The 17,852-nt window shown below is 38.7% G+C and overlaps 1 protein-coding gene across 2 annotated transcripts in view; it reads right to left on the minus strand.

The window, feature by feature from the left end:
• adamts17 (ADAM metallopeptidase with thrombospondin type 1 motif, 17) overlaps positions 1-17,852 on the minus strand; it is a 132,934-nt gene that overhangs the window by 26,674 nt on the left and 88,408 nt on the right. The window contains exons 15-19 of one of the 2 annotated variants that reach the window (XM_027161123.2): positions 16,876-16,996; positions 11,334-11,408; positions 8,011-8,091; positions 5,740-5,897; positions 2,138-2,297 (exon numbers count right to left, since the gene is read on the minus strand). In XM_027161123.2, coding sequence (XP_027016924.1) covers positions 2,138-2,297; positions 5,740-5,897; positions 8,011-8,091; positions 11,334-11,408; positions 16,876-16,996 — 595 coding nt within the window. The remainder of the gene's footprint in view (positions 1-2,137; positions 2,298-5,739; positions 5,898-8,010; positions 8,092-11,333; positions 11,409-16,875; positions 16,997-17,852) is intronic. The other variant, XM_027161129.2, reaches the window with a different exon arrangement.

Raw genomic sequence — 17,852 nt, forward strand, 5'->3', positions numbered from 1 at the left:
CCAAAAGCACTAAACCTGTGCATGACATGTTGTGCCAAGCATTTACTCTATGGTTTATAGCAAAGCTCTGTTGAATAAGAAAAAAGTTGCAACTACTGTACCAGACCAAACACACAACCAGGACTGCTGGATGTTCATTTCTATTTTTTGTTTACAAACTGGCCAAAAACATGACTGTCATCCTTCAGAAAAAGTAAAAAAAAAAAAAATCTGTTGATTCCAATTACATTGGTCCCAACAGGTTGATTTACACAATAGAGGGAATTATATGGTACAAACTGTAATATTCTAAATAGGAGGTAAAAGAACAGAGTAAGATAATGCATAGAGCTATAACTACAGTAATAATCAAATAATGGTAATGAAGTAGAAACTAGATATCTAGCTTAATACCAATAAAATACCAATAAATGTGCCATAATTATATCACTTGATTATGAGGACGCCAAATATATATAAGGTCTCAAACCACTGTTCCACTCCTTCCACTGGCCTTCCCATTAATACAATGTTTCAGTCAATTAGAAGTAAGAAGGTACAGATTTTGTGCGGCATCAAATCATTATTTTTTATATCAGTGTGTTGCGACACCAAACCAGCCGTGATAAATTAGAACAGGAGCAGAAAAAAAACCCCAAAAAAACAAAAACAGACTGGTCTGGTATCAGATTCTGATCAGAAATAAGTTTGGATCAAGTAATACATTTCACATACTTTTTTCATAAGCATTAAGCATAATTCAGGAGCTTGGTTTAGTAACAACAATGTCTCAATATCTGTAATAACTGTCATAATACATATGCATTAGCACTGTTTATGATCCTGTAAAGCTCATTACCTAATGAGATCTAATGAGATTTTCAGCCTGAAGCCAGTGCATTTGCTAATGGAGTAAGACACAGCCTGAAACACACAGGGTCATGACTCTATAGGTTGATAACCTAAAGGCCATAATCAACCATAAATCACTAACCCAGAGAAAAACCTGTGAAACACAATATTCACAAATGCACTATACAGTCTCAAACACCAAGTACACACTGCAAAAGAGACAGTTCATGCATTAGCAATCCAGCTTAGCTTACATACAGTGTGCTTCATCTGCAGCATATGTTTCAGCCATGGACCATTGATTCACTGTTAATGGCTTTGTTCATGACTCCTTTTCCTAATGGTGGCCCCTGCAAACAACTTAGCTTGAGTTGACTGCTTTGGCAACTAAATGACCCCGCTCATTTATTAAAGTGTGCAAAGAAAAAGTTTTATTCTTTAAATAAGTCCGTAAACTAAAAATGTATCACCCCGGCAGATGTTTATCACATCAGAGTTAACCTTTATAAATCATTCACATTCTAAATGGCTCCGTTCGCACCCGTCCACACGCCTTTACATAAAGACATGACCCGAAACAACCATATATCATAAACTGTTAAACTTCCTGTTAAAAGGATGATTTTATGGCTAACTGAGTGAAATCGATTGCCCTAGTTACATTTAGAACATCTGCATTGACATGAAAATCATTTTTTACTACTGCTACTACTGCCTCACTTGGAAATGTCTTGCAATGTGACGTCAGCAATATGAGTGCATGTAAATCATGTCACCGTTATCATAGTTTACTAGGATATGCCAAATACTCTTTTCCATTTCTCACTGAAATAAGACTGTGGGTAAAATCCTAAGATTAGATTAGACTTAAAGGAATATAGGAATAATATTTTTTTGGAATCCCTAAATATGTTGCAGACAGTGATCACTTAAAATTGCACTGGGGTGAAAAAACAACCTGTAACCTGTCTGCATATCGCTGTGATCTTCATTATCAGCAATGAAATTATTCTGACATGATAATGACGATAATCGGAATAAATGGTTTATATAATCATTTTACCAGTGATTACACTTTTCTACCACTAGGGGTTTGAACTCAGGAGTAGATATGAATATGAACACATCCTCACGCACAGGAATAACATGCGTATGCAAAGTAGGTGTACGTTTGTGTGTGTGTGTGAGTGTGTATGTTTTGATAGATCCAAAACAAAAACTATTTCATAAAATACTAATGTCACTGCAAAAGCACATTTTGCATAGTATTTCCAAATATGTTTTTTTTTTATCTGTTGTACTGTACCTCCTCCACAGTGCATGCTGCAGTCCTCCCAGCTGCTGTGAGTCCACAGGTATAGGTGCTCAGGTTCTCTGGATGGCTCTGTACTGCTCTCCTGAGACTGGTTCATAGACACTGTATACTCGTAGTGGATCCCATATGTCTGATCGTGGAACAGTAGAACCTAGGATGAGAATCAGAGTGAGAGATATACAGAGATGAAATCAATGCAACAAGAGATCGATTAAGTGAAGAGAATGGGGAAAAACAGTTAATGCTGAAAATTAGAAATGTATATCCTTAAACAAATGTAAGTGGAAAGCCTAAAAATAATCACAGGTACAAATGATAGCTTTTAATAATGAATTACATCATACTGTCGTTTTTTTTTTCAGCAATTTGTTTACTTCTTGACCAGTCGGTTAGTTAAATGCTAACAGTTATGATCACATGATATTCGGACCCTAGAATTGCAAATGATGGACAGATTTGCTTTTAAAAACATCAGACATGTACTAATCTCATCAGGTCTCTACCAAAATCCATAGCAAACCACTGTAAAATGGATTTAACATCTTCAACATTAATTCACCATGGATGCTTAGCTATTATCCTTCAATCATCAATAATAGCTTTGCTTGTGAAAGAGGAGAGTAGTAATAGTTCTCATAAAGAAGACATCATTTTGGACAAGAGATTATAGATTCAGAAGAGGAGTGTCTGAGTGCCTTAGGCAGAAAGAGTGCACCCCCAACTCTGTCATTAAAATGCTCACATCGGTTTAAATGGGTGACAAGTCAGCAGTGTAGTCACATGCCCAGGAGGATTACTCCTTTCTGATTCACATATCTAACAGGTTTACCCACACACTGAGGCACCCACTGAAAAGCCTTGTCAAACCTCTCTGGTTACAGAAGGTTCATTACAACAGTCATTTACAGCTTTTGGCCAGCATCCTTATGCAAGGCAACTTAAATTTTATCTCCCCTAGTTTTTTTCTTTTTTAAATAACAGAGTAGTTGTGGGTTAAGGACTCAGACCATAACAAATTTTCCCACATTCGCCATGGGGTAGGGTGGCATGACAGGAGAAATTCATTTTGTCTTGCCACCCTACCACATGGCCCAGACTTGTGTCGAATTCAGGAGATGGTAGTCACATGAAAGGAGTGTTCAGTACCTGATAAGATTTCTCTTCGCCACTCATCAACTTTGGACGGTTGTCCTGATTTTTTCAATGTCTCTGTGGTGCCAGTTTGTGTTCCATGATACATAAATTTTCCTATATAACCATCTCCTGATTGGCACCTTTCAACGATTAAGTTTCTTTGGTAACTCTTTGTGGCACCATGGCTCTCGGCAGAATTCAACCCCAGACTGGTTAGCCCTGAGGACGGTTATGAGCCCGCATTATGAAGGATGTGCAGACTTATGCAGTCAGGGTGTTACAGATTTTTTCATTTAAAATGTTCCCAATTATTAATTACTTATTTTTTTCTCTGCATCTTGTTTATTGGAAGATCACATTAAAGATCTCCCAAGTCTGACATTTATGTTATTTTTATTTATGTCTTTATATTTTAAAACCCCACAATTTTCTAATGATGTGTAGACTTTTTATCAAAGAAAAACAAGAATGCAATCATAGGCTTAGAGTGCAAACCAAGAGAAGAATCTCTTTAAACAGTCTCCAAGTTAATAAAATTCTATATACAAAGACACCAGTTCGTCAAGGGGTTGACTCCAAGGAGTAAACTGACTCCGATAGGCTATAACTGAACAACTTGACACGGACTGCCCAAGTCATTGCCAAGAGGAAGAGTGGAAGTGCATTCATCCATTCTCTGTAATCATGTTGAAGTAACGGCACTAGACTTTGGCTGGCGGCGAACAACACAAGCATGAGTGATAATCTTCCCTTCAATCTGTTGGGAGTGTTTTCTACATCAGAAGTCTGCACTGAAGAGGATAATGGCTTGTGAACTTAGGGGCCAGGTGTGTGATCTCTGAATGTGGCTCTTTATTTCTTTTGCTCTTCCCGCAATAAGCAAAAATTCAGATGATGTTTTCATCTCCAAAGAATTCCCTTTGTTTGCTAACATTACAAAGCCATCTCAACTGTAGCATGTTATTCATAATGAAATATACTGTAAATGTAAATAAGAATATTATTACGCTTATATAATACCTTATAGCTAGAACTAGCCATGTATACATCGGTCACTCGAGTATAGATTTTTTTTTTCCTTAAATTTTTAGAGTAATAGAGTAATTTTATTAAATATGACACAGTAATAGGACTTGTACTACATTCGGGAAAATGAGAAAGAGTCTGTTGAAACAGAAATATAGGAAAGGATGGAAAATCGATACATGTGCTCTTCAGAATTTTTTTTATTCTGACTAAAATGTATCATTTTGTAAATTAGTAAATAGTTTAGTCTGTTTAGCGCCAACACTTGTACATTAACCCCTTCAATGATGTTCCTTTGTGCCTACAGGTATGCAGCACCTGAGGGAGGTGTTTTGAGTCAGGTTATGTAGATATTTATATAGATGTAACAAAGTTACAGAATTTAAGCCTTTCTTTATCACATACACATTGCAGCACAGTGCACATATTCACATATTCCAGCTTCAAGTCAAAGAACAGGGTCAGCCATGATACAGCACTCCATGAACATGAGGGTTAAGAATCCCTGACCTTCTGATCAGTAGTCCCAATCCTTAACCATTTGAGCCGAGACTGCCTCTTGTAGTATGAAACGTTAGAACTGTGCTGTGTAAGTGTGGGACCCGTGCGAAGTGTGTGTCACATTTCCATTTAAATCACTACACCTACAGCTCCAAAGTGGATTACATCAACTTTCTTGTTCAGGTCAGAGCAACCTGCACTAGAGACCCTCTGAGAGTCTCTTAATCTCCTCTGCTATTTAGCTAAAATATTCCAAAGAGGGTCAAAAACCACTTGAACCGTTTGAAGTTAAGCATGACCTGAGGGAGCTGTGTGGAGTCTGGCATCCACTAAAGCCTGCATGATTTCTTTATTAGGCTAAACAGGGCACTCTGTGAGGTTCCTTCTGGCTTTTCTGACTTGGTTTCTCTTGATTGTTTCTATTGAGCTTTAAGGCAAAACATAACTGAATCCATGTGCAAAGACGATTGTTTTTTCATCCAGTATCTTATATAATTGTAAACGGATTAGCAAATTGTATAATGTTCTGATGACAACATCTTGGTATCTGACAAAAAAAGAGAAAAAATGCTGATCTACTGTCATCGTTTAAGGTTTCCATATGATCCAGAGTGTTTTTTTTCTGGATTAAATAGAAGAATTTCCAAGTACAAAGAGGTCCATTTTTTTCATGACACAAGCCTCTTGGTTTGTGGAAAAATAGTCTACCATGCATTCAAAGCTCCAAGCTTTAAACCAAGGCAAGCTCCATTTCATACAACCTTGAAACCTAGCTATAATCATAAATAAAAAGAAGGACATTAAAAGCAGCTTCCTTGAATAAAATGAGTAAACAAATGTGTTAAAGAAGGTTGGCTAGATAAAAAAGAATAGTTTCCCCCGAGTTGTAGAGTTGCTTCCCCGAGCTGTAGAGTAAGGCCTAATTTATTTACCATGAGGTGGAGAGGAGTCTTAGTGGGTCCCTTGGCAGACATCTTTTCCCATAATCCTCTGCGAACGTAGCGAACAGTGGTGCCGGCAAGCTCAAATTCCCCTGGCAGCTCGATTTTCCAGTCGCTGTTTATGGATCTCTTGCTTGAGTCTTTCAACGCTGAAATGGTCAACAGGGAATACGGGTTAACTGTATGCACTCATGTGGCTCATATAAAATGTTACAGATGTAATATTAGAAAACTGATGCTCAGCTATAAGGCTTCATTATTTTAGGCACTGAATTCATAGCTGTTTTTATACCTTTATAAAACATTTTGTTAAGGATGGAGTACAGCTCATGATCTTGTTAAAAGAAAAAAAAGCATAGCTAAAATACACGGAAAATAAAATGTAACCCTTAAAATTGCTACGAGTCTTTTTATTCGTTTACTTTGTGTCTAGGTACAATCCCTTTGTCATCCATTTCCACAGGGAAGACCAAAGATCTTTCAACACAAAAGACAGACATGCTTGATAACTTGTATAAGGCAATGGATATGAAAATATAAAAGCAGTAAAAATATCTTTGAGCAGAACTACACCTATAATAAACATTTCAGGAGCGGTAGAATTTAGCCAGGACACGACTCCTGAAAGTCATCGAGCAACATTGTGGAATACAAGAAATTGTGTTGTGCCGTTACATGAAACCAAAATCAATTTTTGTCATGCAAACTATCAGCATGTGTGAAGAGAGAATGCAAAGAAAAGTCCATGATAGTTACATGATGCTTCCATTTAAACCACTTACTCTAGTTGTTAAGAATGAGGGCATTTTGGCCTAAAAATTGGCTGCCCTTGCAGGAAGTTAAAGCTAGTTAACCATGAAAATCAAGTCATAAACGTGAACAAATAATAATACAAAAAAAACAAACAAACAAACAAACAAAAAACATCTATTGTTATTCAGTGACCAGCTTAGTCTCCAGCTTTAATCCCAGTTGAAACTGTGAAATCTAAATAAATCTCCACTTGAGCAAACCTAAAAATAAATAAGAAGCTTAAAATATTGTTCATGGAGGATAGTGCAAGATCCATCTAGACATATCATTATAATTCTGAATAATTATATAATTCTGGAACTGACAATAAAATTCCGAAGCCATAGTTAAAGAATACAACCTTGTGTGTTTTTCTATTAGTAGCATTTCATTATTTTCCCTTATTTTCCCAACACACACATTTATTTTAATTTTCAATGAAACATGGAGCATTTTCTCCTGAAATGAATCATCTGCACCTCTTTACACAACTCTCACTGCAGTCATACTGTTACAGTATGTCACAGTATTCAAAACAGCTTTGTTTACTACTATAATTTATTTTTACCCACACACCAAAATGTCTGTTATGAAGAACAGATGTTCTGTTCCGCAAAGGAAGCCGGTGGCTTTCATGTTGCTTCTAGGACTTTTGGTGTTTTTGGAGCCTGAAAAAGCCACTGTGGGTCCTGTCATAAAGGAAGTGAACTCAAAACCAGTTCAATGTGTGTTTCAACACTAAAACTCAACTAACAAGCATGTTCAGGTTACTGATAACTGAGCAAAGCAATATAGGCTTTTTAGGTCTGTATAGATATAACACAATGCCCTTTAAATACTGTGTAAATATCTTAAAAGAGTTTTCCCCCCCAAAATTATAAGATAACTTTGGGAACGTTAACAAGGCAAAATTGATGTCTTTCTTATATGTAAAGGTAACTGAAATATCACGTCAGGCATTGGGCCTCAACAAGCATGGACCATTATTCTGTTTTGAATTATTCATTCCTATTATTATTCCAGTCTCTGTCATGTTTGAGTGGAGTCTGTATGTTCTCCCCATGCATCAGTGGTTCCTTCATTTATTCTGGTTTCCTCCCCTAGTCCAACGACATACATTGTAGGCTGATATATTTTGTATGACAGACACTGAGGCCACACCTCCTTCATTTTATATGAAAGACAGAAGACACACCTCCCTTATTTTATATGACAGACAGAAGACACACCTCCCTCAATTTGTATGACAGACACAGAGGACACACTTACTTTGCTTGGACTGACAGGAAGCCTGTCAATGTTGGGTGTCACAGAGAGAGGATGAGAAGCAGATCAATGAAGTCATCCGTTAAATAGAAACAGTCATGGCATCATCCCCAAACCCCTCTCTCTCCCACCCTGTCCCCCTGGGTGAGCGTAAAGGGCAGGCTAGGCCGGTAGGTTCTTTATTAGAGAGAGACAAGCACTTACCGAGGAAGCTGTGTGATGGACGGTCCTCCACAACTTTGATTCGCCATGCTCCTACAGGAATGACAGCTGCCTCAATATAACCTTTAAAGAAAAGAGCAAAAGAGAAAGCAGGAGAGCGGATTTCAGAAAGGGACATGAGAGGGTCCAAAAGTCCACCACCAAAAAATGGTATTCCTTTCATTCATCCCTTTTTATATTAAATATTGATAGTGGAATTTGGACCCTACTAAGTGCTGTATGGGTTAAGGTGAAGTTGTGCATACACATGTGTACAAATGTTAAGCATTAATTTAATGCCATTTCTAGGTCAATCTGAGCCAATCATCTCTTACAGTCTATATGATAACTAGTGTGCAAATACAGGGAGAATAAAACTGGAAATAAAGCAGGTCAGATTGCAGCTAATGTTCAAAGCAGACTGGCTTTATGATTGATTCCGATTTGGCATTAGTTCACATTTTACACAAAACACACATCTCTGCCTTTCCCTAACCCTACGTTCACGCTAAGAGGCAACAAAGCAACAGGTGAAGTTCCATTCAGAAATAAATTATTTTAGAAAGATTATTCTACATTTTAGAAAGATTATTAAATAAATAAAAAGACTGAAAGGCCACTTCCAAAAATGATAACAGTAGCAGTCTCCAAGCTGAGGACAAAGTGACTCCTGACTTTTTTTGTGTGAACGCAGGGTAAAGGTCAGATCAGGATTTAAATAAAGAGCATGATGAGATGGAAAGCTCCGATGTATACCAGAAAGACTTTTGCATACATATATATAAATACACAAACATTCCTGCAACTAAAGTGCAGACAGTGCCACAGTGTTTGGGCAGTAATGATGAAACAAAGCCAGGATATTATCATGCTTCACTTAAAAGGAATTTACTCAGGCTTAGCCATAAAATAGCTATGAAAGAATTGCTTTATTTTCGAATTGGGTGTAATTGCCATAGGAAGAGCATTCTTTCAGAAAGCTGATGAGGTTATTCCAATCTGACCTCATAGCAAAAAGAAAGCTAAAGCTGGTAAATACCTGCATCGCGATACATTAAACTCTTCATATAAGGGTCAGGGTAGAGAACAGGAGTTAAGAGACCCTGTTAGAGCAAGATGAGGTGACAGGATGGCTGTGAGAAATCAGGAGATCAGATACCAAAGAGATGGCAAGAGCGATGGCAAATGTTGCGACTTCCATTTCTTGTTAACTACATAATCCATCATGGCTCCATTGCAAATCTAAAGAGAAAAATGCAGCACAGCAAACATGTTGTTGCTGATCCATTACATTACAGTTTTAACACTGTTTATTACAAATGCACTGTTTTTGCATAATAAGGTTTATTCATGAGCCTCTCTGCTGGTTTGGCTTATTTCATGGGTTACGGGCCTGATTACTTCCTGAATGACTGTTGTTACATCAACGAAATCTGCTATTGTGCATATTCTAAGCTGCTTTGTTTCTCATTACTGCTCCAGACCAGCCCAAATGTGTTCACACCAAAGTTAATGAAAAGCATGCAGTTACTGCTACGCTACTCACCACAAAACCCTTTTGTTTAAGGAAAAAAAATTAATCCATTACCCGAGAGCTCAGCAAGCCCTTTGCACCACTTTACCCAAGCACACATACATGTACGTGTACAGATACAGTGCACGTACAAACCAACCTACCTGAAGTGCAAAGTCACCATCCTGGCAGCTAAAGAGAACTTTGGGAGATGGCAAACTTTCTGATCAACCTCTCAGAGCTGATCAATTGTACTCCAATTCAAACAATTTTATATTGCTGAATATTGTGAATTACCTCATACAGTTTAAAGTCACACAAAACCTGGTATGTACACCAAATTGCTCTATGTTCCTTAAATAACATCATTAGATACAGTAGTATGTGTGTCCACACAATAATAAGTACGTTTCGTATACTAAATATATTGTCACATTTTTCAACTAACAATTTCTGCTGAGCTGCAGTGACAATATTCTGCCTTTGTCATGCTGATTTTAATCATTAAATCATTTTTGTAAGGTTTCAGGTGACTTTAAGAGTTTAAATGTAGAAGTGCTTTAAATCCCAGACCAATAACCGAGTTACTGGGTCAAGTTACACCATGTACTGTATATGTAGGCATGTGCTGATATTATTAAATATCACAGAATCTGTCTGATATTTCACTTGGTTGAATCCTAAACTGAGCTCAAAGTGGACTTTTGTGTTTTACTTGTAGACTTTAAATGTACTGTAAGTACATTTAACGAGTAAACTACACAAAAATACGGACCAAAAGGTAAAAAAAATAGACATAGCTGCTCACATGTTTATTTACAATAGTTTATTTAAGTTTCAATACGAAAAAGTGTAATGTTAATATATGTACAGTAATGACTAATATGCAATTTAGTCTGTCTAAACTTTGGACTGTAATTATCCCAAATCAAATCCTAAACAAATATAGAATTAATATATGGAATGTATACTTTCATTACATTATGATATATTTACTTAACCACAGCATTGCTGAAAACTTAATTCTGATTAGACAGACGATGTTAAGTTCTACTGTAGTATCAGCTACAAACTTTATATTAATGCTATATTAATGTATTCATTTTTAAACATCAATGTATTTATACTGTAGAAACTTATTTAGAGACATAAACATGTAAACAGATGTATACAGTTTATATACTGTAGGGAAGCTTTCTATATAGATAAGATGAATATTTTACATTTTTGGATGGAGTCTGCATTGGCAATGCTTGCTAATTATAAGTCTTTAATGAATACATTTCTGGACTTGGCAAATTGCTATGGTATAAAAGCAATAAAACACTCATTTGTTATGGTGTTATTGGACTTTGCAGTTTTAATGACCCTTGTAGGCTTTGATTACTTCCTGCTCACTATGAATATCAGACTTGCATTTTAGCCATCCTTAGCCTCACTCCCACATCTGCTTCTTACATACTGTAAAAATAAATATCAGCACATGCCTAAAACATATCTAAAAACTCCGATCCGCTGATTTCAGATCAGGTTTGGCATCCAATAAACACGCTGAAATCACAACATGCAGTGGGTTTCACTCAGTGGAAAAGTTGACATTCCTAACTGAAGAAGAAACATGTGACACTGTGTTAGAGTGGATCAGACTATGGTTTAGTGCTGCTAGTGACTGTAGCTCCATTTCCCAGAAAACACCAGTGAGGATGTACATGATGGGTCAAAATGTCTGGGTTACACACACACCCACCCACACACATACACACAGGATGCAGGAACACACAGCCACGTGTCCATGCACAAGCATGCGTCTTACATGAGAAACACTTGGGAAGAGCCCTGGATTTTGACATCACACACGTAGAGACCTTCTTACAATGGCTAGGGGTGACTGGGGAACAGAAAACCGAACACGGTCAGTGCGCTCTTCCTGTGCTCCAATGGTGGCATTCAAAATTAAGGCTTAGAAGTGCAGAAACAGACACACGCAAGGACACACACCTTGGACAAGTACAAACACGCTCAGTTGCTGAGGTCAGCAGTATTGAGTGTAATCAAGACTGACATTCAGTTACTTTGGACAGGAAGAGAACATCTATCATTCCTTGTATCCTAATTGATTGGGAGGAACTGAGGATGCATATACACACACACATTCCTTGACATGTCTGCTATTAGGATGTACTGTACACTTTCTTACAGTTTACACTCAGTATTTTCAAATTCACACACACACATGCTGGCTACTTTTGTCATCTGTTCTATAGAGAAATTGCACATTGTGTATTTACTTTCCAATGCATTCATTAAATTTGCTGCGCTTGCTGTTTGTGCAGATTTCTAGCCTTACACTGTCACAATATGTGTAGTCGTGCGTGCTAAGCTGCTGCAAAGGGTATTACTTGAGATGTGAGCGATGATCCGATGTATGATATATTAAAAGTAGCCTGTTGTGATGTGATGGGGTAAACTGCAGTAGGAAAAAATAAGTGTGAGCTTGCGTTGCTGCAGGTGTCGAAGATTACAGCCTTATGAGTTCCAATCCTGACAGTGCCACAGCCATTTGTGGCTGGGAATAGAAAGCATAATTGCTCTCTGGGTGGGAAGGACGACCTTTCTCTCTGTGTCTCTGTCTCTCTCTCCAATAATGCTAGAATTATTGCCACCCTTAAGAATGTGAGAAAGTGTCCCATGCTCCAGTCCAATATTACAGGAAAAAAATAAAAACCAGATAAACAAAATTTATAGAAATTTCTCAATACACACACGTAGATATTCAGTAACATTTAGTCAATTAAGACCCGGTTAATGTCAGAAGCAATTGTTTGTATATACTGTATGGTGTATATAATTTGCATCTATAATGTGCTAATGCAAATGTATACACAGCAACATTCCCCTATTGTTTTCTAAGCATACAAATTGACAAATTATTTGGATTTGTTTCTTTCTTGCTCAGACACATCATGGTCTGTAAAAAAATATCAAAAACACACATTAACCCTATGCTATAAAGCTCATTAACAACAAAGATATTTATTTGTAAATGTTTTTAACCATTGCTATCGAAGGTGCCAGTAATTCTGGTGTTAACTGTATATATCTAGACAGATGAGATGATGACTGGCAGTCTAGGATTTGCAAAGACAGCATGATCATTTCAGTGTTGGAAACAGAGGCAGTGAAATAAATGTACAGTATACAAAACTGTCCATGTTTCCAGTTGGCATCTGCTTTATTGCTGAAATGGCAACAGTGCTGATTTACGAGCAACTGTGTGGGATTTAGTTCATTTCACACAACTGGGTGCCAAGTGGCTGTACAGTGAATGAAGGATTTACAGTTCTCTACCACAGGAATAGGATAGTACATTACAGATCTGAAGTGAATTTAATATTTGGGTTTGTTTTTTTTCATAAGATTCTTTTCAAAACCACTTAGTGGGTCAGCCAAGAAATCTAACATTTATTTGGTTACCAACTGACTGCTATTCTGCTAGTGAAACCATGTGAAACTACACCAGGTTATGTATGTAACGAGGTTTCCTGAGAAGAGAACGAGACGCTGTGCCAGGGCTGACGCTATGGGAATGCTTCTGTGAGGAAGTTGTGTTGGAAGCTCTGTGTGCACACAGCAATTTAAGCTCAGGAAGGACACGAGACGAAGTGATTACACACCAGTAAGTCCATATAAGGGCATCTACGTCACATTACTCCAGCTTCTATTTGTCTGAAGCAAGTGGATGCCTGAGGCAACACAGCATCTCGTTCCCTTCTCAGGGAACCGGGTTACATCCGTAACCTGGTGCAGTTCCCTTTCGAAGGAACTTGACGCTGTGTCAAGGCGGGATGCTAAGGGAATGCCAATACCCATGCCACCACACACCGGTCGATGATTGTGCCAGAGTCTGTGAAAGAGCACGAGTGGACTGGGAACAGAACATCAATAGCCCTGCAGGACCGGGGACCCTGGTCCAGGTCCAGGTTATAGAACTTGATAATGGTGTGCAGAGAGGACCATACTCCCACAGAAAAAATATCTTCAAGGGGAACACCCTTAGCTACGGCACTGGATGAGGCAAAATCCCTAGTGGAGTGAGCATTGACACCATGCAGAAAGCAAGAGACCAGAGAGTGCCTACCCAAAGACAGGTTCATGGTTTGCAGCGATGGCAGCCACATACACCTTTAAAGTAGGCGAGGACAGGCCCAGAGAAAAGCGAGACTGCAGGAACTCCAGACCTGGACCGATCAGGCAGTGAACTGGATCCTGACAGCATTCACACACCAGCAGCAAAAAAGCCTCCACTTCAGAGCATATAGCTTCCTAGTGGAGGAAGCCCTAGCATTCAATAGAGTCTCTGTCACCTCAGATAAGAGACTTGCCTTTAGGGACTGGTCCCCCTCAGAAGCCAAACCTAGAGCTTCTACTGTACATCTCAGGGCAGTGGTGTAGGATTGCCCCTTCACCTGAGAGAGGAGATCCTTGCTGACGGAAACCTCCCATAGAGTGCCATCCAGGTGGGAGACTAGGACCATGAACCAAACTCGAGAGGGCCAACGAGAAGCAACTTACAGAAGGTTGACTCAGTCTTGGAGAACTCTAGCTAGGACTTGCGAGAGCAGAGCTACCGCGGGAAAGACATATAGATGGAGCCTCGGCAATGTCCATACCAAGGCATCCAGGCCCAGAGGGGCCAGATGAGAAAGGGAAAACCACAGCAAGAAGTGGGTCGACTCCACGAAGGCGATCAGATCCATTTCCGCCTGGCCGAAAATCTTCCAAATTTGCTCCAACGTGGGGATGGAGAGGCCACTCCCCAGGCCTCAGCACCTGCCTCAACAGGAAGTCTGCCTCCCGATTTACATGCCCTGGGATGAAAATCGCTCTCAGTGAAAGAAAAAGGTTTCTGCCCAGAGCAGAATCTGCTGCGCCAACCTGAACAGGGGGCACAAATGTAGACTGCCCTGATGATTGATATAGGACACCACCACAGTGCTGTCTGTCTGCACTAAGACATGGCAGCCCCAGAGGTGTGTGAGAAAGTGTTTCAATGCTAGAAACATGTACCTCATCTCCAGGCAATTTATGAGCTATGAGAGATGAGGGCCCTCTTATAGACTCTGGGCAGGATCCAAGGCATCCATCAAAAGAGTCCTGCGAGGGTGACACGCTCCTAGAGTGGGTAACAAGGCCAGGAACTGGGGTCTTTTCCACATAAGAAGGGTACAAAGCCAACGGCGCATAACCCTTAAAAACCCGAGGGGATGTCTACGAGGATAAAAGCCCGCACACCTGAGATAGAGCTTAAATGGCCTCATGTGAAGCAGACCTCTCTGTGCCTCTGACAACATGGACGCCACCTGAGCGGGGGAAAGTCAGACATGGCCGGGGGAAAAAGATGCGCTGATTGCACAGTTCTTCCATGAAGACCACTTCTGACCAGACTTCTCCAGAACATAAATGGGTATACATAGATGCCACTAATTCCCAACCGTTTTTCAACTGATGGCATTGCTGGACATCGTCTTATGTGGGAGGAAAGTAAGCGTAATGTGTCTTTCCTTTGCAGAATTATTTTCCTTGGCTGACCACTACGTCTTTTTACTGTGCTCAGTCTTACCGTGGTGTATGACCTGTGACAAGAAACTGTCTTCCACAACCTTACTTTAGTAGCAGAGTTGGTAGTGGCTGTTCCTCACCCAGGTTTAAGCCTCCTACACAGCTGTTTCTGTTTTAGTTAATGACCGTGTTTTAACTGACATAGGAAACTGATGATCATTAGGACCTCCTCTGTATAATTGTTTCATCATTCATCAAATATCCCTGACTTTGTGTGCAAAAGTGTACAAAATGAGCAAGATGCAGCTTTTTCAAGCCAAAGTGTAGTCACACCAAATATCGATTTGCTCACCTTGCATTTTGTAAATTTATAAAAAATAAACAAATAAATTATACATTTTTGAAAGAGCATTTTTTCACCTGCCTAAAAAATTTGCATAGTACTGTAGGTACAGTAATTACTTTCTAGGATAGATTACTCATGTTTGACGCACATAAATCAAAGAGGGCTTTGGCTCTCTTGTGTGGTATGATGTCACATGATGCATCTTGGCCCAATTCTATGGAAAATCTGCTGTAATTTGGAAAACTTGCAGGCGCCTCAGAATATTGCTGAGTTTTTGTTTTTGTGTTCATTTCTGTTGTTGCAAAATCAGAAAATTCTGAAGGAAAGGCTAAACAAACTAAAGTTATAGCATATAGCATCTATGCAACACAACTTCATGAAGCACATTAAATTTAAACAACACTATATGCATATAAAATCTGTTAACATGTTTAAAATATATATAAAAACTAGAAAACATGTTTTTTTCCTTGGCTGTTGAGCCTACTTGTCTGAAAAAAAACCTAATAGCCTGGACACAAAATCTATCCCAGGTGCCCCTGGACTAATCCCTAATTAATTTTGCACTGGATTTGTGGTGCACACAATTTAATCAAATAAAGAATTGAATATAATTTGTTCGGTGAGTATTCAGTACAAACTAGCTGAAACCTAAATATATCATATTATGATATGAATTCATATCATATGAATGAATTGACAGGTTAAAGGATGGTGTCCTGAAAGAATGGAATGTTTTGCCTCTAATGAGGGCAGAAACGAATACATAACTGTAGAGTAAATAGATACAAGTACATAACTATAGACTAAATAGAAGAATTTATAGTCTTTTTCTCCTTTCTAATAGCTCATACTTTCAAGATTGGTGATTCTGCCAGGCTAAATATTGCCTAGAACTCGATATGAGGCTAATTTCTACCAGACTGCTACCAGAAGCAAATTCCCACGTCCATTAGCATTTGAGATTTGTTTGTCGTGTTTGCATTCAGGCTGACTGCTCCTGGGCTGTTATAGCCTAAGCGAGTGGCCTAAGTAATGCAACTGAAAAAAACTGCTTTGTTTTTTTGTATATTAAAAAGGATTTGAAATCTCTAGGTTTGCCTTCAGGCTTCTGGACACTTTTGTTTCTTTTTTGTTTAACTCTGCAGAAAGGTCATGAGAGTTCAGCAGCTGCCATGGACAAAAAAAAGAGACACTTTAACTATGCATTAATACAGGTATCAGAGAATGCAACAGAGATATCACAAACACACACACACACACACACACACAACAAATGCAGATAACCAATTCCAACATTCTTCATGTCTTGTGTGCAAGCTAACATAAAAGACATCAGACAAAAAGACGTCACGAATGAAAACACCACACACTCGTATTACTTTATATAAGGATGAATCTTTGGCATATGATCCTTAATATGCCATAATATGCATTGTGTGTCTCTTACCCATGCCACTGCTGTGATTGAAGTCTCCTTTGATGATTTTGCAGGACTTGCCATCTCCATTACACACTCCACATCGGTCCTCTTTGCCTGAGGACCCGATGATCCCGTCACAGCCGATTTTCTAAAGCAAATGAAAGTTCAAATACAAAACAATTAGAATGGTACAATTTTGACACTATGTTTACAGACGTATGGGAAAACAAAGAGACTACTGAGTAGCAGTGAGTAGCAATGAGTAACAGTGAGTAGAGGTTCCTGCAATAGTAACTAATACAGAAGCATGATACAGTGTTTGCTAATCCTTACTGCAATACTGGCTTTTGAAAGACTTATTGCAAATGTCTGAGATATACAAATAAGCCTCTGAGAAAATAAATATGTTACTGTGTTCTGTTTGCATGTTGATCCCAATATTTAGCTATTTTTCTATGCATTGCTGCCTCGCTATTTGCTTTATGATGCATGCCAATGAAAATCTAGACTCTTATGAGTAATTCATACTTTAGCATCTGTGAATCTACAAAGGTGCTGCCACCTGTAAATATAATTGCCCCCCCCCCGCCCATTTTTGTATATTTTGAGAAATTAAAATAAATAGGGAATATTCCAAACAGCTACAAACAAAAGAAATTGTCGATATGGCCGGGATCAACATTTTCTGCAGGAACAGGACAGTCTTTGCAAACTCCTTTTGTTTTCTTGGCATCAAGATTTGTTCTTTAGATGTGAATTAATAAGTGATTTACATCTGAAGAAGTGATTCAGGATAACCGATAATCCTGGTCACTTCTCAGTCCAGCTGTACACATGGCTAGACTTTCAGGCTATTTGCTCTTCTATTTACTAACCACCAGCTCAGTCAATTAAGCTCACCTGGATCTCATTACTCTGGTTGTATATAAACCCTGTTATTGCAAAGTATCTCTATTGTCTCAGTGTGTATTAACAAGCCTCAGCACTATTATATTGCTCCTAGG

This window comes from Tachysurus fulvidraco, chromosome 2 (assembly GCF_022655615.1).
Source record: "Tachysurus fulvidraco isolate hzauxx_2018 chromosome 2, HZAU_PFXX_2.0, whole genome shotgun sequence".
NCBI classification, from domain to species: Eukaryota; Metazoa; Chordata; class Actinopteri; order Siluriformes; family Bagridae; genus Tachysurus; species Tachysurus fulvidraco.